Below are 23,741 nucleotides of genomic sequence, written 5' to 3'. Positions count from 1 at the left end.
AGAACGCCAGTTGGGGGCGCTATATATCTACATTTTCAACCCCAAGGTAAAATGTTGAGTGACGCTGTAAATTTTAAATACAATTCCTCATATGATACGGTGCCAAAACAATTTCCTCCCCTTTACAACAGTGTAGGTGCATTCTGCAACCTTAATCAAGATGAGCATACTTTAAATATAGTTAACCGTAATCATTTAAAAAGAACATATGAAAAAATAAAATAAAATTATACTGAAATGTCATTCCACTTGCTCTACAGAGATGTGGTGAATGTCAAGTAATTTATTTTGAGCCATACCACAAACTTTCACTCCAAAGACTGAATACCTACATAGACACGTACTCTCTCAAACCCAAAACCTTCAAGCTACCAAACAGTCCTCTAAACTCCCTGAAGTATCTGACAGCAACACTAAGGATACTTAATATAACATTTGAATCTTTCCTGTGGGTTTGATTAAAACCCAAACCTCAAACCCTCTGAATGGGCCCATTACTCCAGTGCCTTACCACGTGGCCCACCTTGACCTGCCAAAGGCGGCCTCAACTTTTTTGCTCGGACAGCACCCAAAGGAAAGAGACAAAAGCTCCAAGAAAAAGAGCTAGACTGTCCCTAACTAAATGGCTCAGGGTGTTAGAGGACTGCTTGGAAGTTCTGAGGTTCATTTTTTTTTTCTGAGGGGCTCGGTGAATTTTGGAGTCCAACGCCCACAGTGAAGACTGAAAAGTGCTCAGATAGAAGCTCCCAGTGCAGAGGGGAATCTGGTGCGTACGCACTCTTTTGGGGACATGGAGCATCAACGCCAGTGCTGCTGTGGTGGGTGAGGAGTGAGGTTGCAACCAATTTTTTTAAAACGTTGGAATATTTTTGCAACTATAATAACACACTGTTACTAAAGTAGCCACTACTATATTGGCCTACTATATTAATAGCCACTAATATACACTGCATACACTTTATACAGCCTTGTTATCCATTACATAATTGAATGGTTTTTCTATATAGCTGTGCCTTTTGGCCACTCCAGTGTTAAGAGAGTGCAATGCCACATTATTATTTACCGAGTATTAATCATAGCAAGATGTTTAAATGTTAGAAACAATATAAATTTGTGTGTAGTCATGTCCCAGTCTGTGTTCAAATGCAGGCTAAGGAGGTCTCCTCTCTCATAGGTAGATATTGGCGCTTGACAATTTTTAAAAGAAAATTAGTTGTGCAGTTATGTACTTTTATTATTTAAAAAAAATATATGTTTTGTTCTGTTTTGCTTTATTTTTTTAACCACTGAGCCAGAAATCACCTTTTTCCCAACTGGGGACATGGCTTTTGTCCCCAGTTGGACAAGCCGCGCCCAATGAACTGGTCTTTAGACTGAAATTTGTAGCCTATGACAGACGCACACCCACACACACACACACACACACACACACACACACACAGAGAGACTCCCGCATCCACCCGGCGAAGCTCCAGCCCCAGCTGCATGTCGTCGCTCCCGGTGAGCGGTCTTCCGTCCCACCGTTTCTCCTCAGATGTGCCTCGGAGCAGCGGGGCCGGCCACTGTTGCCTTCCCGCGCCGTTTTCGCAGCCCTGCGCAGGCTTGTCTTATTTTTCTCGCTCACCGCAGCCGAGCGGGCTTTGCTTATCGTTTGCATGACTCCGTCCACGTCCTGTGATTCTGTTTTTTTTTTTGTTTTGTTTTTTTTGTTTGGTGGACAATGTTTTTTTTTTTCCTGCGGAGAAGTCTGCTGAATGCGGTGCTTGGAGTCAACGGTCTCCACTGAATGACAGGATACATGGAGGCAACACAAGCCTGCGCCTGTGACAAACTTACGCAAGGTAGGGAGAAATGTGGGCAGACTTCAGAGGTATTTGCACCTTTGTCCTACACTTTATTACCACTGCTTAAAACCGTAGTTTATCCTACACACGAACACGAAGAGACCTACACCAAGTTTACCGTATGTCCTGTGGAAAACTGAGGAACCACACATCTCGTTTAGCGGTTACACTCCCATCCTCGTATCGCTCACTGGGACAGTTTTCTAAGGAGACGGTTCACTGGGGATTTGCCCGTTGCTGCTTGGTTCAACGCAAGCTTGTCTGGGCAGAAACGATTCAAGACGGCACTTTGCTTTGTGTGTTGCCTCAGATGTAACTCCAAGGTGCGTTCACCGACTCTGACTCCCCACCCACCCCACCACATTCGCTCCACTACTGTCCCCACGGGGGAAACGCTCAGCGCCGCACTGTTCAGAGTAGGCACTTAAACCTGGGTTTTCCATGTGTCTCTCAGGGAAACCCTTGGGAAGTCCCAGGAGAAGATGGCATTCTGGAGGAGAAATACTTATGTTGGTAATACAAATTTTCCTTTATTCTGTATTTTCATTTCATTTATTTAACCAGGTTAAAATGCTTTTTTTTTTTCAAGAAGAAACCTGGCCAGGAGGGCACCATAAAAACACTGTTACAACAATAAATGAACAACGTAATACATAATATAATACATAATATCAAATTAATGCATAAACTAAAGTGATTTTTCAAAACGGTCTAAAATAAATTAAGAACAATAAATCTTAAACCATGTAACTGGTTGCAGATTTGAGGTGTGTAGATTGTACGAAACGGTTCAAATTTTCTTTATTTATCTTTCAAAAGCAGAAGACAGACCTTGTTTCTTTTTCTCTCAGGCAGATGTACTGTCCTGCTACACTGCACTGTTTTAGAGAGATATAATGAAACTATATACCGTAGTCTCTCCCTGTCTCTCTCTCTCTCTTCTGTAGCATCCAGTAATCAGTAAGCGGCTCTCGCTTTTGCTTTGCAGAGACAAACTAAAATATTTCCATGTTTTTTGGATGAAATTCAATTGTATTTCAATTCCTTAAACTTTATACTGTATATGTGGTGTCATCCTTTTAGGGAAGAAAGACGTCTCAGAGCTACTGAAACTAAAAGCCTCCTGTATCAATGTCAGACTCAGGAGAAATGGTGGCTGAATTATTTCCTGAAGCATTTGTGACTAATTTCACTGCATGATCTCAGCTGTTCAGACTTGCAGGCTTACTCAAGAGTCTGCTGAAGTTTCCAGTAAAAACAATAAAGCTCTTTCATAAATCAGAAAACTGAGATAACTTTTTGCTGTATTAGAAAAAACAATATTGTATTTATAACCTTATAATTAAATGTGTATGCAACCAAAGCCTTTGGACAACAAAAGCCTTTCTTAATAAATAATTGTCACAGTAACTGATCGTAGGATGAGGCCAGGCTGTCGTGTGAGCAGGTCTATCCTGTTGCAGCTCTCTGCATGTGTATTATGCATAATTCAACAATGATTTAACCTTGTTTGGAATCAACAGATCTGGCTCTGTGCTCCTTCAGCTATCGCTCTGTCTGGAAAGTTAGAGCCCTTTGATAAGTTTCCTGCTGGGACTGTTTAAGAAGCATGGCTGAGCAAGGTTAATGCATCGCCTTGACGTATGAGCCATGGGATGAATGCCGGAGTTGTAATTGTGACTCAAGTATTCAGTTCTTGGGTAAAAAGGTGGCAGGCTCAGACAGCTTCCGCATGCCACAGACACTCTTACTTTATCAAACCCATGAAGTAAGAGGTGTTATTTGAAGCTTTGCTTCCCTTTAGAGGGTATATCAAGCATATTACGATGTGTAATGATGTCCATGGATATTTATGCCCATCATAACCATGTTGTATGATATGATGAGTGATACTGTGAAAGAGCCATAATAGAATACCAAATGCCATGGTAGTAAACAAGAGAAATAGCTTTTAACATCCATAACAACACAAAATGTCATAGTAAGTGTGTAATTATGACATGTCACTGAATGCCAATAAATGATAGGTTATTGATAAGTTCTAATTTAGAGCGTTTACACTTCCTAACAAGTCATAACTTGTTAATTACTGAGCTTAAAAGGTGCTGGTGGGTGGATTTTGTTGCCTTCTGTCAGAGCCAGGCTAGATGTTTCCCCCTGTTTCCAGTCTTTATGCTAAGCTAAGCTAACCAGCTGCTGGCTATAGCATCATGTTTACTGTACAAACATGAGAGTAGTATCAATCTTCACATCTAACTCTCAGCAGGAAAGCCAAATATCCTCCACTGTTTTTATACACCAAGTTCAGTACGAAAACAGTTTTATTATGTTTTCTGTGGCTCTGGGAGGAGCTTTCTAAAGTTTGAAAAAAATAACCATGATGATGTCATCAGGGTAATTTTGGATTGGTTTAAGATTATGAAAAGCCGGCACTACAAACTTAGAGGGGTAGAGTTTGAAAGAAGGCAGAATTTAAGGAGGCAACGACAGTCTACTGAAAGACGCTATAGAGTGGCATATGTGAAATGTAACGTCCAGTGAATTTATAGCCTGATCTATATTAGGGAGTAAAACTCCCTTTGCTTTATGAAAGAGCAGTACAAGATTTCCCCTTTTATAAAAATCAAGGAAGTGAGGTAATAATCTCTGTCTGAAGTACCTGGGAGGGTGACATTGACATTGCAGCAGATCATGGGGAATGGGTGAATACACTGCTTGAATCGAGAACAACCTTGCCTTGTACCAGGTTCATTGAGGGTCAGTATCACATAGTAGCAGTTAAGTTAAACATTAACTTTCTTATTTATACCCGTAGGTTTCTTACTGTTACTCGTTAAAATGTCTTCTGTGAAAAAGGCTGATTGCAGGTGAAATAACGAGAGATATTGGGGACTGGCAGACTGACGAAAGGGCAAAAAAGGGTGAAAAATGTTGTGAATTGGCTGCCACCATAACACACGTACTTCATAGATTACAACGACCACTTCCACTTCTAAGTGTGATCAATTCAAATGTCACTTCCATTTGCATAAACTGTAAAACAGAAGTGCAGACCTAATTTAATTATGTGTGGTCACGCTCATTTATTAAAACATACTAGACGAATATATGAAAAGCCATATGGAAATTAAAATCTGCATTCTTTCAAAGCTGCTACATCCGATGAGACGTTTCATTCTGCTTCAGTTGCTTAAAGAAAAAACCCCTGACTACATTGCTGTGGTAGAGAGACACGTATAAGCTTCCCCCAGTGGAAAGTCTCACAGTAGCAGTAGAGGGTAGACCGATCTTTTAGTGGGATCTCACCTCACAAAAATAAACTAAATGAAATGTTTAAATGTACCGATACCCGGAATGGGCCTGTATAAATCTCTTTCATACTATGTAAATCATAAGTGATTAAGTTTTGATGTTTTGTTATGTGTTTGTCTAAACTGAAGGAGTTAAAAAAGGGAGTGATGTTAAAAAGGGCAGACAGAGGTCTGGTCTGTGGCATAAATATGAGGTTCATTAGGAAATAGGTTGGACAGAGAGCGATGGAGCTGCGTAGCAGTTGTCTTTTAAGTTCATGAAGTTGCAGTTAAAGGGCGGAGATAAAAGCAAGTCACAAGAGTAGGTGAAGAGAGTACACAGGGAATTTAGCTCTCTCTTACAGTCTATGTATGAAAATCAACAAATATTTGTAAGAAACGGAAAAGAAACTAAGTCTGAAGTTTTATATTTATTTTAATCATGTGTATTTTTATCTGTATGTAGAGAAGGAACGCCATGTAAGAGCCAATGCGCGGGACTACAATGACAAGTTCTCTTATGGCGTAAGTAGACCTTAAAATTGCATTAGGTTTGCATCAGTCACAAGTTTAGGCTCATCCGTGCTATTTTCTAAACGTGTCATTATTCAGGACAATCTCATCAGAACCTCAAAGTACAACATCTTCACCTTCCTGCCCATAAACATGTTCGAGCAGTTCCAGAGGGTGGCCAATGCGTACTTCTTAGTGCTGTTGATACTGCAGGTAAGATCAACCGTGTCTGTGAGGAAAAAAACCTGCGGTCACACACAGTTTTAATGAATGAACTGAGTGGACTAACCTGGCCTTTTCTTTTCACATAGCTAATTCCAGAAATATCCTCTCTGTCCTGGTTCACAACCATCGTGCCTTTGGTGTTGGTGCTGGTAATCACGGCTGTCAAGGATGCCACAGACGACTATGTTAGTCATCTACTTTGTGTTTTCAGCTCTTCTGAATGCTCCTCTTTATCTGTCTCCCATGGTAAAACTGTTAACCCCTTCTTTAAAATTCAGTTCCGACACAAGAGTGACCAGCAAGTCAACAACCGCCAGTCTCAGGTTCTCATCAAGGGAAGGTATATAAATACTTTTTGTGATTGCTGAAAAGCAAATCACATGCACAAAAAAAAAAAAAAAAATATATATATATATATATATATATATTTATATATATATGTTCAAGGACATTTATCCAGTTTAATTATAAGCTTTTGTGCTTCGTGTTTTCAAGTTTGCAGAGTGAGAAATGGATGAACGTTCGAGTGGGGGATATCATCAAACTAGAGAATAATCAGTTTGTTGCTGTGAGTAAACTGTTCTATTATGTTGTACACATTGCTGTGAATTAGATGTTTTGATACTGCTGATTCATTTAATGTGGAATGCCTTTTTGATTTTGTTGCACCATCTCTTAGAGGAAGTTCAAATCCGTGTCTTATATTCAGATATAATAGAAGAAATAGCTAGAGAAGGTTAACAATTTAAGGATTCTTTTGGGAGATTCAGAGACCGCTGGCAGCTCTTGCAGGTTCAGTGGTGCAGAGACTGGCTTATTGCCTTTTTTCACTACTCAGTGTTTCATATTGGTTTTACACGCAGGCAGACATCCTCCTCCTCTCTAGTAGTGAGCCCTATGGACTGTGCTATGTTGAGACTGCAGAGTTAGATGGGTAAGTGCTGCACTGGTCACGTAAACAGTCAAACTGAAGAAGTCCAAATTTCAATCAAACAAGACACGCTGTCAATTGTTTGATGATACAAACTGTGAGAATATGAGGGAATTGAATGGATGTGACTCATGTCACCAGAGAAGAATTTTCTGCTTCCATCTTTGCCCCTACAGAGAGACAAATCTGAAAGTTCGCCAGGCCTTGGCCATCACCTCAGATTTAGGAGATATTTCAAAACTGATGGACTTTGACGGTGAGATGATGCTTGAAATATTTATTTTTAAATTTGTGCAATCAATCATTTATGGACTCCTCGGGCTGGCTGCGTGTGGACATGTGATACTTCTCAGATTTCTGTTGTGTGAATGAGTGTCTTCGAACTTTCCATTGTAGTAACGACTGTCGTTGTGCAAATCTCTTTTTACCGTGTTCCTCAGGAGAAGTCATTTGTGAGCCACCAAACAACAAGCTGGATAAATTTATAGGAACATTATACTGGAGAGACAATAAATACCCCCTGGATAATGAAAAATTGCTGCTGCGAGGTTGTGTGCTCAGAAACACTGAGTGGTGCTTTGGAATGGTCATATTTGCTGGTATGATATTTTTATTTTGATGCTTTCATTCACAGCATCAATCAGCCTTGTCTGTATTTTCTCTGGCAGCTCATAAACCCTCCTGTGCTTCACGCTCTTTCAACACTGACAATTGATTCCCCTTCCTCCAAACAGGGCTCCAAACCAAGCTGATGCAGAACAGCGGAAGCACAAAATTTAAAAGGACAAGTATTGACAAACTGATGAACACTTTGGTCTTGTGGGTAAGCCAGACACTGCTTCATCGGGGTGACTTCCATAGTGCACTTTGCCTATTTTTTGCACAGGAAAGGTGTGCGTTTCAGCAGAGCCATTAATTAATAAACCAAAACGATGTTGTAGGTAAGTGACAGTATGTTCACTTATTAGCATATTCTGATCAATTAGACCTCTGCTCAGGAGTTATTGTATGTGAGGTCATTTGTGCTAATACAAATGAGGAGTAAGTTGTGTGAACGGTTACAACAAAATAAAAGGGCAATCAAGCGTAGTCTGTGTACAACCACACAACCCTGAGAAGGTAACGGTAAGTGAAAACATCTGTGTACCGTGAAACACAACTTTCAAAATTAAGGTAAAATGCTGATTCTATATTTCAGATCTTTGCCTTCCTCATTTGTATGGGAGTTATTTTGGCCATCGGAAACACTATCTGGGAGAGTCGGGTTGGCAGAAACTTCCAGGTGTTTTTGCTGTGGAATGAGATTCAGAGCAGCGCTGTTTTCTCTGGCTTCCTCACCTTCTGGTCCTACATCATCATCCTCAACACCGTTGTGCCCATCTCACTGTATGTCAGGTAAGGTCAAAGAACATACAGCTGTCTGCCATAGTCTAAAATTTCCTTAATTCTTTTTATAAATACCCTTATTTTGTCATTTTGTTCAAGCGGTGCACGTTTTATTTTGAAAGTAAACCTTCCAGTTTTGCAAATGATTTCCTGTTACAAGCTATGTTGTACAATGAAATGTATGAACCTTACTCCAGCGTGGAGGTCCTGCGGCTCTGTCACAGTTACTTCATTAACTGGGACCGGAAGATGTACCACAGTCAGACGGACACTGCAGCCGAAGCGCGCACCACCACCCTGAACGAGGAGCTCGGCCAGGTGGAATTCATCTTCTCCGACAAGACCGGCACCCTCACCCAGAACATCATGGTGTTCAGCAAGTGCTCCATTAATGGACACACGTACGGTGTGGAGCTTTTTGAAACTCTTTAATACTCATATATTACTGTTGCGCTGTATTCCTGTAATCTTGACAAGATATTTATCTCACTACGTTACCTTTTTTTTCTCTTAGGGGACGTCTATGATGAATTTGACCATAAGGTGGAAATTACAGAAGTAAGTAAAGCTAAACAACCAAAAATACTAACTCTCTAATACTATTATAATTTTCTTCTAACTATGTTGATGGTCAATGTCCCTTCAGAAAACAGCCTGTTTGGACTTTTCCTTCAACCCTCTCCGTGACAGAACATTTAAGTTCTACGACGACAGCCTGGTTGAAGCCGTTAAACTGGAGGATCCAGCAGTGCAGGAGTTCTTCAGACTGCTGGCTTTGTGCCACACTGTGATGTCGGAGGAGAAGCGGGAAGGTAAAACACACACCCAGTCCAGTATTTGTAGCAGTAATAACAGCTATTACCTAGTTTATTAAAGAGTTTTTCTGATTGGTGTTTTTCTGTTAACGTGAAGGACATTTGGTGTACCAGGCCCAGTCACCTGACGAGGGAGCGCTGGTCACCGCGGCACGAAACTTTGGATTTGTCTTCCGGGCTCGAACCCCCGAGACCATCACACTGTGCGAGATGGGACGAGCTGTCACCTACCAGCTGCTGGCCATACTGGACTTCAACAACGTGCGCAAGAGAATGAGTGTCATTGGTTAGGTCTTCACTTATAATGGCATTGCTCTAGTACACTCTAGTTCTATCTTACAAGGAGTCAACACGACTTTTCATGCACATTAATAATCTAGAAAATGACATTAATCCAAATCAACAGTCATTCTGTTTCTCCTCTGAACTCCTATTTAACATTTTCTGCTACCACTTTCTGATAAGGCACCATTTGTAGACGTTTTCTAAGCTGTAATTAATGGCTTTATAACTAGTTAATAAGTAATTTCCTAATGCTTTTTAGATCAGTTATATGGCATTAATAAAAACAACTTTTGGGTTGCCAGGTTGTGGAAGACCCTCTTCCAGCATGACACTTATTATTAATTAGGGAGACCTCTCCAGGGGACTGTTTGACCACTCACTTTCTGGAAAAAAGCTGCGGAACATCTGGACCAAAGTCTTTTTTAAACAACTTATTAACATTCATAACTACAAATTTGATGGATTATTGTAGAACCCTTTATTGGTGATTTATCAACATTTATAGGTGACTGACTAACGTTTGTTGATGGCTTATTACTAACTGAGAAACCCACGACACTTTGTTAATGGCCCACTAACATTTATAACTGGAGACGTGATGGCTTGGATGGGTCTCCTTAAGGAATTTACGTGCCAGCAAAGTGTCGAGCTGGAGGAGGATTTTCCACAACGTGGAAACCCAAAAGTTGTTGTTATTAATGGCTTATAACTGATCTGTAAAGCATTAGTAAGCATTTGTTAACCATTGATAAAGCATGTAATTACGGTTTCTAAAGCCTTTATAAATGGTGCCATATCAGAAAGTGATGCCTAATTTTTTTTTTTTAAACTTACGGCAATCAGTAATGAATCTTTATTTTCAAATCGCATGAAGTTTCTGTCTCTATGTGCATGCATCTGTTTGCAGTCTGTAATCCTTGTGTTTTTTTTGTATGCTAAGAAGATTTGATAAAAAAAAGTAATGTTGTTTGCTGTGTTCCTGTGTTTTACAGTAAGAAATCCACAAGGCCACATTAAACTTTACTCCAAAGGAGCCGACACTATTATCTTTGACCGCCTGGATTCCTCCAGTGAAGACCTTATGTACACTACCTCAGAGCATCTCAGTGTAAGTGTTATTTGATTGGATAGCATTAAGCAGTGTACACATTTTTAAGTAAGTGCACTACGCACTATCCATCTGTATTTATAGTTTCATAAAAATCAATGCACCAGACAAAAAACCTAAATGTGCCTATGTAATACTGATGAGTCTTGCAGCAGGTTGTGCTGAGAGTGTTGATGGTTTCGTCAACATTTCAGAAATAGCTGGAATCAGATTGCATTAGTGTCTCTGGTTAAAACATACTATTTAAGTTTTGAATTTCATGTCATCTGTCACAGTTATACTGTCGATGCTGTTATTATTATACAAATTATAGTGCTTTATATTTTGTTGCACATCAGAATTTGAGATTTTTTCCCCTTGCAGGAATTCGCTGGAGAAGGGCTTCGAACATTAGCTCTGGCCTATAAAGATCTTGATGAAAATTATTTTGAAGTTTGGATGAAGAAGTTTCTGTTTGCCAGCACTATAATTGAGAACCGTGAGGATCTGCTGGCCGCTCTCTACGAGGAGATCGAGCAGGGCTTGAAGGTAAAATTGACATCCTTTTGTTTACATCCCTGAAACGATCCAACTCATTTAGCCTCTGCAGACTGACTGCTGTTGTGGTTGAAGCTTCTAGGAGCCACAGCAATAGAGGACAAACTACAGGAAGGAGTCCCAGAGACGATTGCCTGTCTAAATCTAGCCGACATCAAGATCTGGGTCCTCACGGGAGACAAACTAGGTAACGTTATTCACCTAAATTATCTAACTCATCTACGAAAAGCTACAGAGCTCTAAACTGTGTACGACGTTTCAGAGACCGCGATGAACATCGGCTACTCCTGCAACATGCTGCGAGACGACATGAATGAGGTGTTCGTTATCTCTGGCCTTACTCTGCTGGAGGTGCAGCAGCAGCTCAGGTGACTCATTATACGTTTGTCACTTGACCTCTCCCCACACAACAGATTGACATTTTTACACCAACTGCAAGCAAGTCACAGGGGAAATCTGCTGCGCCACCGTTTATGGCCCCATTTGTGGCAAGTCCTGTTGTTTAAAGTCTTAAAAAATGCTCTGCCTACGAGTAAAATTTTATCCCACTGATCAACAGAAGTCTGTACAAAATTGATGAAATTTAGAAACACGCTGAAGATGTATGTTTGTTTGCTTCTCTCTCCTCTCAGGAGTGCTAAAGAGCAAATTCTCAGCCTGAGCCGAGTTAGCAGTGCAGGAGATGTTGGGAGGACAGATATGTTTGCAGATGACTCTGTGTTTGAAGAAACCATTATTGCAGAGTATGCCTTGGTCATCAATGGACACAGTTTGGTAAGATACTCAGACGCGTTACATTATATGAAATTATAACTATTTCGTCTGCTGTTGTGCTTGTTTTATCCCATAATGGTTTTTATTTTGGTACTGATGCTTGCAGGTTTTACTTTGTTAAGCGGTGAACGTGTTGCTGTTTGCTGAGTCTTGCATCTCTGTATCTACTGCTGACTCTGCTGAGTCTGTAATGAGCAGAGAGCCGCTGTGCTGCCGGGGGCCCTGAGCCCTATTACTGGTTTTCATTAACATCAATTTCCTCGCAGAGTTGCTGCTCTCTCGCTGCGCCCTGAGCATAGTGTTACATTGAGCTGTTGCCTGGTGTTGGCTCTTCAGGGGGTTGATGGTATAGGATGGCAATGATGGGTTTAACGGATGGGACGTATGTGTTCTCCCTCCAGGCTTATGCTCTGGAGCCGCAGCTGGAGCACATCTTGCTGGACTTGGCCTGTTTGTGTAAAACAGTCATCTGCTGCCGGGTCACTCCGATGCAGAAAGCTCAGGTGGTGGAGCTGGTGAAGAGGCACAAGAGGGCCGTCACCCTGGCCATAGGAGACGGAGCCAATGATGTCAGCATGATCAAGAGTAAATCGCCGGATCCGTCACTCTCACCGACACACGCAAGAGTTTGACACATCGAAACAGCCTATCTGGGAGCAGCAAAACGAAGCACAGCCTTTCACGTATTAGTCACAGATCCTCTTCTGTAAAATATATACTTTTAAAAAACACAGAAGGTCATTTAACAACAAAAACAATCCCTGAATACAACTACCTGGATAGGATGCAGTTTCAACTTGAGAAATGCGTAAAAAATCTTTACTTTTTTTAATTGTGCGGCAGACAGAATATGTTTTCATTCAGCTGGTTAGAAGAGTCTTAGATGATTCTGTAAATACCCTCAGAGCAATAGTCTGCATTCTTAAATGACTTACTGGGTTTTTCTAAGATTGTTGGGTATACTGTATATTCTAAGGAAAATTGGATGCTTAGCTGTTTAACTCAAATGTACACTGGCACAAACTGGGAACTGCATTGCGGCGGTGAGTTGAGCTGAAGCTGCTCTGTGTCGTCAGGCCCTGCTTCTGTGACCTTTAGCGGGACATTAAAACCCTCATGAATGATGATCTTGTGCAGAAACTCCTGGGGTCAATAACTGTCACACAGTAGAAGGAAGAGTGTTTTTTTCCTTCTGAAACTAATATTCTTTTGCAGCTTTCTGCCTGCTCTTCTGCAGCTGAACCTGACCTTCCTGGGCAGGCAATAAGACAATTGACATATACAAAGTATTAAATCTGTAGTTTTTGACCACATAAATTTAATATATATTCATATACATATCTGAAGAGTTTAAGTTACAGATGGAAAACCTTTTTTGTGAGTTTTTCCAACTTATCAGAAAACAAAGTAAAGACCTGTTTAACTTATAAAAGATTACCCCTTGTATTAAAAGATCAATCAACCAATTTTAAAGTAACACTGGGATTACAGGTTGTGCCTCTTTAATATGGTAAATATTTCAATAATATTTCAATGATATTTAATACTCTAGTTTCACGTTCCAGTGATCCACACTGTGTATTTCTTGCTTAGCTGCTCAAATCGGTGTTGGCATCAGTGGTCAGGAGGGGATGCAGGCTGTTCTGGCATCCGATTACTCCTTCGCTCAGTTTCGGTACCTGCAGCGGCTCTTGTTGGTGCACGGACGCTGGTCCTACTTCCGCATGTGTAATTTCCTGCGTTACTTCTTCTACAAGAACTTTGCGTTCACGCTAGTCCACTTCTGGTACGGTTTCTTCTGTGGTTTCTCAGCTCAGGTAAGAGTACTGTGATGTATCATGAGGCCTGTCTGCTCTTTGAAAGTTAAACCTTTTTGTGCTGAATTAATGGTGTATATACTGCAACTGTGCTCTTTCCACAGACTGTTTATGACCAGTGGTTCATTACCCTCTTCAATATAGTCTATACATCTTTGCCAGTGCTGGCAATGGGACTTTTTGATCAGGTAATAATGTTAACAACGTGATGATAATACAGCACTGACTTATATATAGTCAATATAAAATGACCCAAATCTTCTTAAAGAAGCTCTTCATTTCCAAATTTCCACTAAAGTCCATTTATTTTTTCAGCAGTTTCCAATGTGAAAGCTCCTGAGCCATCTTATATTTTTCTTTTTGTCTTTCCTTTCAAGATAATTACACGTCATACAGGTGAATATTTTATTACTGTAGACCCCTTTTGTGGCATTATGATTAATAAACCTCCCGAAGGTGCCTTATTCTCAACCCTACAGTAGATACTAACCAAGATTCAACTTATGTGTGACTAGAACCCCTAACCTAATCAACGCTAACCCATGTCATATACAACACTGTATGTTGTTCATATATCATCTTAAGTTTACTATCTCCCTTGCTATTTCCACCAAGCACTAACTAAACTCAATATGTCACTTTTTCCCCAACCATTATATAAAATATTGCTAAATATAAAACCCAAAACACTCATACTGTCTCTGATTTCTAAAGGATGTCAATCACCAGAACAGCCTTCGCTACCCGAGCCTGTACAAACCCGGCCAACAAAACCTTCTCTTCAACAAGCGCCAGTTTTTCCTGTGCACGCTGCAGGGGATGGGCACATCCTTCCTGCTCTTCTTTATTCCCTACGGAGCCTTCTCTGTCATGGCAAAGGAGGACGGCTCCCAGTTTTCCGACCAACAAGTGTTTGCTGTCACCATAGCAACATCCTTGGTTATTGTCGTGAGTGTTCAGGTAAGATTATAAAGAGTAAAAAACAGACAAAAAATGCTGTGTGGATTAGAAAAATTAACAGCATAATTATGTTTATGATGCATGTATCTGTTCCTAGATTGGACTCGACACACACTACTGGACAGCTGTCAATCATCTCTTCATATGGGGGAGTCTCACTGTGTATTTTGTCATTTTATTTGCAATGCAAAGCAATGGCATATTTGGCATCTTTACAAGTAATTTCCCATTCATAGGTACGTTTGGCTCAGTTTGATACATGTGAGGAAATAACGTTGCTGCACGGAAACTGAACACAAATAAATTTAGATGTGTGTTTCCTCAGGGACGGCGCGTAACTCTCTACCGGAGAAGAGTGTATGGTTGGTCATACTGCTCACCACTGTGGTGTGTGTTGTGCCCGGTTTAGCAGTCAGCTTCCTGAGAGTAGACCTCTTCCCAACTCTAACAGACAAGGTACAGTAACTTTGATGCATATACAGTGCTTTTGCAAATGATGAACAAATATTTCATTGATGTGTCTCCCATGGCTGTATTCCAGTGTTGGAAAGTAACTAGGTACACTTACTCAAAGACTGCAGTTAAGTGCAGTTTTGAGGTACTGAGGTACTTTACCTGAGAATTTCTACTTTATGCTACTTTATACTTCTACTCCACTACATTTCAGAAGGACATGTAATAAAATAATCACCTCATGATCCTCCAAATTTATCTTGTGGTACTTTTGCGATGGCCTGTACTCACCAAACAGTATATAGAAAATCTAGCTCCACCTCGGCCAGCTACAACAGTAAAATGCTACTTACACACTGTTGTATCTTTATTAACGATGTGATATCATATGTCATAATATGTTAGTCACAGGGGCCATTTTTCCTCCGAATGAGTAATTTACTTTTGATACTTTAAGTACTTGCATATACTTGTAATGGAATATTCTTACAGTGTGGTATCAGTAATTTTACATAAGTAAAGGACCTACTGTAAGAACTTCCACCACTGCTGTATTTCGACAGGTTCGTCACCTGCAACAGTCCAGAAAGAGGCAAAGGCCTCAGGAGCAGAACCTGAGGCGAGTACGGAGGACCAGCTCCCGTCGCTCTGCCTATGCCTTCTCCCACCAACAGGGATACGGGGAGCTGATCACGTCAGGCAAAAACATGAGGGCGAGCACAGTGTCTTCTGCTCGCTCCCCTCAAAGAACGCCGCGCGGCTCCAACTGGGTAGAAAATATGCTGAAGAGAAAGAACGAAGTCTCTTGCATGTCTGATGAAAGTGCAGGAGCACAAGAAAGCACTGACAGAGCAATGCGGACTCCAAAGCAACAGCACACAGACTGAGCTCGACCTCTAACAGATACTATTTACACTACACGGACCATATGCATGGATCCCAGAGACCAAGCACACAATGAAGTGTCCTTCATTTGGGTGAATTTATACACAAATTCAGCAACAACAGACGTACCTCATTTTCTATTAGTGAGATTCATGCGGACTCTGTTGAATGTTATAGGCCAGTTAAAACATAATTATTTAGATGAACCTTTTCTAAAAAAGCCAGATAGTTGAAAACAGATAATGGACAACTTTTTAACCTGTATCATACAGAACATATGTTCAATTCGCAGACTCTTCGCTTGACATCAGCGGGTATATAATACGACAATATTATGCATGTGTTGCCAGAGTTTAAGAAAATATTTGTCGTCCTGCATTAACTGATCCAATTTGATCTTTAAGCAGTTGGTGCATTATTCAATATTATCTTAAAGGCATGTCCTTGTATGATTAATAAAAATGGCTGGCACATCTCAGCACCTCGAGAGAAACCTTTAGCTGTCACGAACAAACTAAGATTTAATACAGAAATGACAAAAGCAAAGGTAAAAGTAGCTCAGAGCCACAGTAAAAACCTTTGTTTATTACTAGATTTAAGTCTGTAAAGCCTATGCGTTGAAACGTTCATCTCAACCTACATACAAATTGCTAAAATAGAGCGTTAATATAAGTGTTTGTGTAAATACTTATGTAAAGCTGCTGACTATGATGATAAGCACAACTTAATTACTGATCTAAATCTCTGATTACATTTTGACTGACTCTGTATTTTGTCAGTGTATATGCCATTAAACAAACTGGAACCTCAAATATGGGATTCGTAATGCTCAGAGCATTTGTGGACAAGGATTGTCAAGAATCATTCTGAGATTTGATTTCCCTGTGCTGTGCCTTGTATGATTCCTGTTAAGGATAATCCATCTTTTTTTTATTTGATGTTTGATGGTTCTTTGACTTGAGTTTACTCAAAGAAATGTGTGAAACTGGAATGCATGGCTTGAATCTGACATCCTCTATAAAACAATGATTTTCTCCTCATTTTAAACATTGTACAACATTTGAATGATCCTTATCGAACTCCAAACATGATTTTCATTTCAGTTTGGTTCTTAGGCTACTTCTCAAAATAAAAAAAATGAGTAAAACATAAAATACAGTGGAAGTTATCTTGAAAAAATTCAAGTATTTAGGCCACCAACAATTATACCCTCTCTCTTATCTCTCAAATTTTGAGTAGATATTTGACAATAACGAGTGAAAGAGAGAGGCCGGGTGAGATGCGAAGTGATGAAGGTGCCTGAACAGAGTTAAATTGCAGAATGCTGGAGTCACATTCAATACAGAACAGGAGCATGTGCCTTAGACCGCCCAGCCTTCACCATCACTGCTCTCTAATGAAGACAGAATTGATCCTGTGCAGAAGCTCAAGGCCAGCGTGTGATCCTATAATCAGGTCTCTCTGTGGCTCACACACCTTTACCCAACACAAACCTAACACACTGTAACAGCCAGAAGAAACATGTCTAAGTGACGCAGCTCCAATCATGCACATGTAAAACCTGAAAATATTCATCATATTTAATTCCACATGATTTTAGCCCTTATTGATCACAGAAAAAAAACAAACATGTTTTAACACAAAAAGCATATTCCCTGTTTAAAAAATAATGCACCCGTGCAATAAATTGTTGGCCCCTTGTATTCCAGAATAATCCGTAAAGCTGTCAAATGAAACAACAAATTAAGTTTACATTTCGTATTGTCTTGACATTCGCAAGTGCCTTCTTCTTCAAGTGTAAGAAAATGTAAAAAAAAACAAAGAAACAATTCCCTGCAGCAGTGTATCTGACACTGAATCATAACTGTATAAACACCTTTGCGTTAGTGTGATCCATTTCACTCCTCGAGGAAAACTGCAGCTCCTCCACCAGGCTTCGATACAAACAAACTTTGCTTTTCCATGGCTGCTCTGCGCGGATCAGGCAGGTAGTAGGCCTCTCTAACAGCTTGTAAGAAGTACTCCACCTTCTCACTGGGTACCATGGAGACGGCACAGCCGCCCCAACCAGCTCCGGTCAGCCGGGAGCCCACAGCCCCAGACATCCTGTAACCACGAGAAACAAGAACAAGCTCCGTGTTTCATTATTGAAGCCTCGGTGTACCCAGCCATCAATACCTTTAATCGTGCGATCGGAAATTTAGGAAGAGCGTGGATGTGTGATGAAGGAGAGAAACGTGGAGAGAGCACAGTGAGGACAGCAATGTCAAAAAACGTAATCTTCTGGTAGAGAAAGTATTTCTGAATCTGCACATGGCTGTATTTAATACTGACCAACCAGCACTAAATATACAGAGGATACGAGGTCGACGCACAACATTTACTCCCAAGTATCTTCTTGTTTTCAGGCTCAACATTCCTAGCTCAGCGTGTTAGCATGCTAACATTTGCTTTTTAGAACTTAACACAAAGTAGAGCTGAGGCTGATGGGAGTGTCATTAGATTTGTAGGTACTTTATTAATTTAAATGTTAACTGTATTTTTAACAGTAAAACAGTAGTGCAGTATACTATCAGTATACTAGAAAGATTAGTATATAGTATATACTCTGTATAATTAGTATGTAGTATGGGATAGGGGGGCAGCAAGTGAGCTGGCATTCACAATACCAAGACCCTGAGACCAAAGCATCTATGGAATTCAGCAACATTTGAAATTGACCCCAATTTACTTAAAGTTGGTTGTTCTAAAAGTGCCCATTTTTATTTGTTAAATCTCTAAAAACTGCATTGGCTAGTATCTCATTTTATCCCAATTCTGTACTGCTTATAAATTTGTATTAGCAGTGAGTGAAGCCAGATTTTTCCGTACTCACCGACAGATGTCCACCAGTTGGTCCAGCGCAGGGCAGCTGCACTCATACAGGTCCCTGCAGCTTGCATGGCTCTGGTTCATCAGGTCTCCCAGTAGCTGTATGGACGCAGCAGTCTCAGAGTCACACACGGTCTTAAACTGCAGCACCCGCGCAGCTTCACCGTACACGTGCTTGGCTCGCTGGTGCAGCTTAAAGTGCGTCACTGAAAGAGAGGAGAGGGGGAAGAAGTGTTGTTTGATAAATTTATCTTGTATTCATTTGTACTGTTACTTTGTGCTTTAGAGGACATTTACACACAAGAAATCTTTTGAGAAAAGAGAACATCTGTACCACTGTTCATTGCGCTCAGCTAGAACTGGTGAATGTGGTTGGAAATTTGTGTAGCTTAAATGTGATGCAGTTAAGTCCAGGAAAACACAATGCTTAAGAATAATAAGTCAACCAGTTCTACGTTAATATAATAAAAGGCTGCAACTACCTATCATTGTAATTATTATTTTTAAGATTTTCTAGTCTGTAAAATGTCAAAAATAATGACAAATGTGTATTACAAGTTACCAGGGGGCAAAAACCCAGATTCAATATACATAAATGTAAAACTGAGAAACTCAAAAAGTCCTCACAATGGAAAAGTTCATGTTTGGAATTTGGGCAGATAATTTGGGGAATTTTTCTTAGATAACTGACTTCAAACAAATAACCACTTATCAAAATTGTCATCGACTAACCTTCCTAAAATCTACTAATCGACTAATTGTTCCAATATTGGACATGACTGAGTTTATGAAACATCGCTGTGTGCTGTTGCTCACCGTGCTGAGTGTTAGTGCTCAACAGCTCCGTGGAAAACTGCTCGGAGGTGACTCCCAGCACCTTGCAGACCTCCTCTCGGCTGTACGGCTCAGGATGCAACACCTCGTCCACCAGAGCCAGCATCTCCTCCAGGGAGGCCTTCAGCGCCGTCTGAACCTCGGCCAGCTTCAACGGCCGGCTGGAGTCCAGCCCCCTCGCCCGGGCCAGCATCTGAGTTCATGTAAAAGCTTGTTGATGTTCACGCTCACGAGACTGTTCACCCCGCTCTCCACTTTATCGATATTTACACATTTTTACTGAAGAACACTTGATGTTTCCCATCATGTTTATGGGCAAAATATTAATGTTGACAGGTTCTTGTATGAGCACAAGGTCCTAAAGATTACTATTTCTGGTTCGGAGCCTTCTAGGCTTGTGACTGCTTGAAACTAAAGTGTGATTATTTAACCTTTTCAGTTTTTTTGATTTGATTAGTGATTAAGAGGGGTGTTTGTGATATTGAGCAACTAAAGACAAATTGAGAAAAATCTAAATATAGAGACATGGTAATACATATAAATTGTAAAAAATGTTTTTTGGAAAGGGTTCACCGTACCTTTGTGGCGATTCGACACTCCACCACGCGGATATTGAAGTGAGAAGAAGCGGCTTTGTTCATCTCTACGCAGCAATTGGAGATCACAAACACGGCCCCATCGGGGAGCTTAACATCAGTGGCCCGCAGAGGCTGAAACTCTATCAGCTTCGCCTGTTGGGCAGTTCAAATCATTTTAAAACAAATAAAACCACTGGTCAACTGTTGCCTTGATAGAACATTTAAATCAACGACAAACTATAGTAAACAAGCCATTATTCAAGTCACGACCTACAGGATAGGAACGTTGCACCTCAACACACATAAATTTGTTCCTTCATTCTCCTGTAGTTTTATTTTGTACATTGATGGTTTTGATGAAAAAATGACTGATCAACTTGTGTCACTTGTTTGACCTTCATGTACAAGAAGGGAAAGCTACGTACAGTTCCGCTCTCTGCCAGGAATGAGATGGACTGGTCCATGCCACCTCCCTCTGTGCCAATGTAGCACTCACATTTGGCACATATCTCAGCAAGAGCCACCTGAAGGAATACAGAGTATAATGAAGCAAAGAAGGGGAAACTAGAATGACCCTGCCTCGTGGTCGTATGCCTCCGCCAACCGCTCAAGTCGCAGTTTACATCCATGTCTGTCCAGACTCATATAATATACGTAGTGACAACTTTGAAGGAATTTAATAAAAGGTATTAAATATGTTTGATAACAATTAGAGTATGAATTCTTGAGTTATGGCCAAAAGGAAAATGACACTGTTTTATAATCACTGCTGGCATGAAAGTGATGGGAATGTCATTAGTTATGTAGGTACTTTATGATGTTGAACTCTTAACGGTATTTTTAAAGCTGCAGTTTGATCAACGTCTGATGTACAGTTTACTATTGGTATACTAGAAAGATTAGTATATAGTATATACTCTGTATAATAATTTTATAATCACTGCTGGCATGAAAGTGAAGCACATTATAGGTTACTTTTGAAGTGAGGAGTCACATTTATTCAGAAATTTAGATAACATTTTTTTCCAAAGTAAATATGTAGTGTTTTGAAATGCAATGCTTCAGATATATAGCATTTTACCTTGGACAGGGACTTCTGATTTGCCTCCATTGTTACAAGCCCGGCACAGCAAACTAAGGCACTAGAACTGGACAGACCCGAGCTCGGAGGAATGGTTCCATCAACAACACACGACATCCCTGACAAAGGAGCGATGCCAAACTTCTCCTGGTAATAGAAAACACAGCAGCAAGGTTAATTACATAAACAGAGCCAATATTATTTTGGTAAACTGTCATTTTAGTACGGTACTACATACTACGTTAATCTGCCCTTGTCATGAAGAAAGAGTAATAAGAAGAACAAAAAACGTGTCTTACCTGAATACCTTTAACTCCACAGAGAAAATAAAAATGCCACTTTGGATTGTCTCTGTCTATGGCAATGTCCTCTGAACATGACACAGTGAAATCCCTGCAAAGTGAGAGACAACAGGCATTCAGACAGATAACGGTACTCTACATGCGCTTTAAGCCCCTAGATTAATTACGCAAGCAAATGTACAAGTTCAGCAACGACCACGAGTGTTTAAGTCTCACTTGTATTGAGGATTTGTGTTGGCCAGCTGGATCGTCCCTGAATTGTTCACCGACACAGCTGCGAGGATATTCTGTTCAATAGCCATTGGAAGCACAGAATAGCCGCAGTAATCGATGTGCTCCCCTGTCAAGTATGAGGAATAGGAAAAAGAGATATGGGAAATGGAGCTTCCTGTAGATGAGACTGAATGTCTCAATCGACATGGGTTTAGCACTGGTACGAATAATTGTGAACTAAAGCTGGTAACAGCCGACATTCAGTATCTTTGAATTTGATTACAACATTACATTTCCCTCAGATGTTTTTCTTGGAGGGTAGAAAATCCTCTGACACGGTATCCAAGCATTAGGACCCCTCCACCAATAGAACTCATTAAATTCCTTTTGGAAACCCAAAACACATTGAGCAGACGGACAGTGAATAAAAATGTGAGGGTAAAAAAGTATGTCACTGCAGATTTTAAGAGACCACCAGCTGCTCTCACGCAGCTGTGGTCAAAGGTAAACCCACATCGGCTGGTATAACTTTCTAATAAGGGTTTATAAGTTGTAAATAATGGCTTTACTACTACATTATAGATCATTCATAAGACAGTAATAAGAGCAGATTTTGGGTGCCAGATTGTAAAAATGCCTTTGGCCTCCTCCAGTGAGACACTTGCTTTGTCTTTTTAGCTCTTTAATTCATCAGAAAAGCCCAACTCCAATGGACAGGTCTACTTCTGAAAAAAGGACCGGAGAGAATCCGGTCAAAAATGCATTTAGAAACTACTTTCTGAGCAGGTTCAGCTGCAGACCTGATAAATACAAATTGAAATTACCTATTAGATTCACCCTTCCCGGTGCACATGCATAGAAGAGAGGGGATTCTCCATACTTTGTTTCAAAAGTATTCTTCAAGTTTTGCAGCCTGGGGAGAATGACAAAATAAGCAATGAATTAAAATACGCCTCTTCTCCTTCTCTGCCTCCCAAACAGTCAGCACATCTCGCTGATACTCACCTTTCATTTGCACTAATCGCAGTCTTTAACTTGGGCGGATTTGTGGCCATTTCTGCCAGTTTAATACAACTACGAACGGGTCTCTCGTCGTCAGACAGCGTAGGACAGGGCTTGTGGCATACACTGGCCGCGATCAGCTGACTGTCACAAGAGGATCCCGGATGCCGACCCGCTGAACTGCGGTCAGTTATAAAACAGGAGCTGGGCTCGGTTTGGCGTCGGTAGGCTCCTCGTTTTTTTGTTTTTTTTTTGCAGAGGAGCTGACTCTGAAACAGCTGAGGCTGCAGCGGCAAAAACCCGGAAGAGACGAGAGGACGGGGGGGGCGGGGCTCAACACGGTTCAACCTCCATGGGTTCAACGTGTGCACACATATTTACATCCTTTTTTTCCTCCTTTTTGAATATGACCTGAATGTGTTGTAAAGATCCTACAGCGAGTATTAAGCATTACAATTATTTCTATGTATATAATTTTTTTTACACATATGTCATTATATTATTTGACATATGTTTATATTTCGTACAACCTTGCTTCAAATTGCACGAAAACGCACCATTTTACTAGCTCATGGCTGAATAAAGGTAAACAAAAAATACGACAAGACAACAAAACAACTGGAAGTGAAGAAGTGTTCCTGCAGGATAATGGTGGAATCATACTTGGCTGCAGAACACTGCATATAACTGTCGTGTCACTCTCTCACCACAAGATGGGAACATAATATTAGATTAAAATACAGCGCCAGTGCCAAACCCAGAATTGAACAGGTGTTTGTTTTTTTTCGGAAATCTCAGCATCTCTTGTTGTTTATAAAGTGACCCAGGTGTAGGTGTATCAAGGCCTCGTTAAAGGTACTTTTAATGTGCTGCTGTTTTGCAGCACATATTTAAAATATGACAGATTTAAGAGTAATTACCAATGAGGAACACGCTTGATCTGCTTTAATACGTGACGGTTTGCAATTATCAATAGATATTTAGAGAAGTAGTTCTTCTTTTAGGTTATATCAGTTGAAAGTACTTTCTTTGAGGCT

General features: G+C 40.5%; 2 protein-coding genes across 2 annotated transcripts; one reads left to right on the top strand and one right to left on the bottom strand.

The window, feature by feature from the left end:
* The first annotated feature begins 1,798 nt into the window (after nucleotides 1-1,798).
* Nucleotides 1,799-15,825, top strand: atp8b4 (ATPase phospholipid transporting 8B4). Its single transcript, XM_040132264.1, has 27 exons — nucleotides 1,799-1,841; nucleotides 5,601-5,659; nucleotides 5,747-5,860; nucleotides 5,959-6,057; nucleotides 6,151-6,212; nucleotides 6,368-6,440; nucleotides 6,736-6,806; nucleotides 6,980-7,059; nucleotides 7,244-7,402; nucleotides 7,538-7,626; nucleotides 8,002-8,198; nucleotides 8,387-8,595; nucleotides 8,704-8,747; nucleotides 8,836-9,001; nucleotides 9,102-9,290; nucleotides 10,282-10,397; nucleotides 10,761-10,925; nucleotides 11,010-11,121; nucleotides 11,197-11,302; nucleotides 11,567-11,708; nucleotides 12,110-12,293; nucleotides 13,302-13,525; nucleotides 13,630-13,713; nucleotides 14,240-14,485; nucleotides 14,583-14,721; nucleotides 14,811-14,941; nucleotides 15,502-15,825. Exons 1-27 carry the CDS (start codon nucleotides 1,799-1,801, stop codon nucleotides 15,823-15,825), a joined length of 3,627 nt encoding a protein of 1,208 aa, XP_039988198.1.
* On the bottom strand, nucleotides 15,199-23,020 carry galk2 (galactokinase 2). The gene is made up of 10 exons (XM_040133983.1): nucleotides 22,708-23,020; nucleotides 22,527-22,615; nucleotides 21,706-21,829; nucleotides 21,487-21,580; nucleotides 21,188-21,334; nucleotides 20,532-20,630; nucleotides 20,107-20,259; nucleotides 19,511-19,721; nucleotides 18,699-18,900; nucleotides 15,199-17,929 (listed from the first exon to the last, which is right to left on the bottom strand). Exons 1-10 carry the CDS (start codon nucleotides 22,755-22,757, stop codon nucleotides 17,722-17,724), a joined length of 1,377 nt encoding a protein of 458 aa, XP_039989917.1. The 5' UTR covers nucleotides 22,758-23,020; the 3' UTR covers nucleotides 15,199-17,721.
* Between the last annotated feature and the right edge of the window lie 721 nt (nucleotides 23,021-23,741).

The sequence above is a fragment of the Xiphias gladius genome, chromosome 8, assembly GCF_016859285.1.
Source record: "Xiphias gladius isolate SHS-SW01 ecotype Sanya breed wild chromosome 8, ASM1685928v1, whole genome shotgun sequence".
Taxonomy (NCBI): Eukaryota; Metazoa; Chordata; class Actinopteri; order Istiophoriformes; family Xiphiidae; genus Xiphias; species Xiphias gladius.
This window is presented reverse-complemented; position numbering and strand designations above follow the sequence as displayed.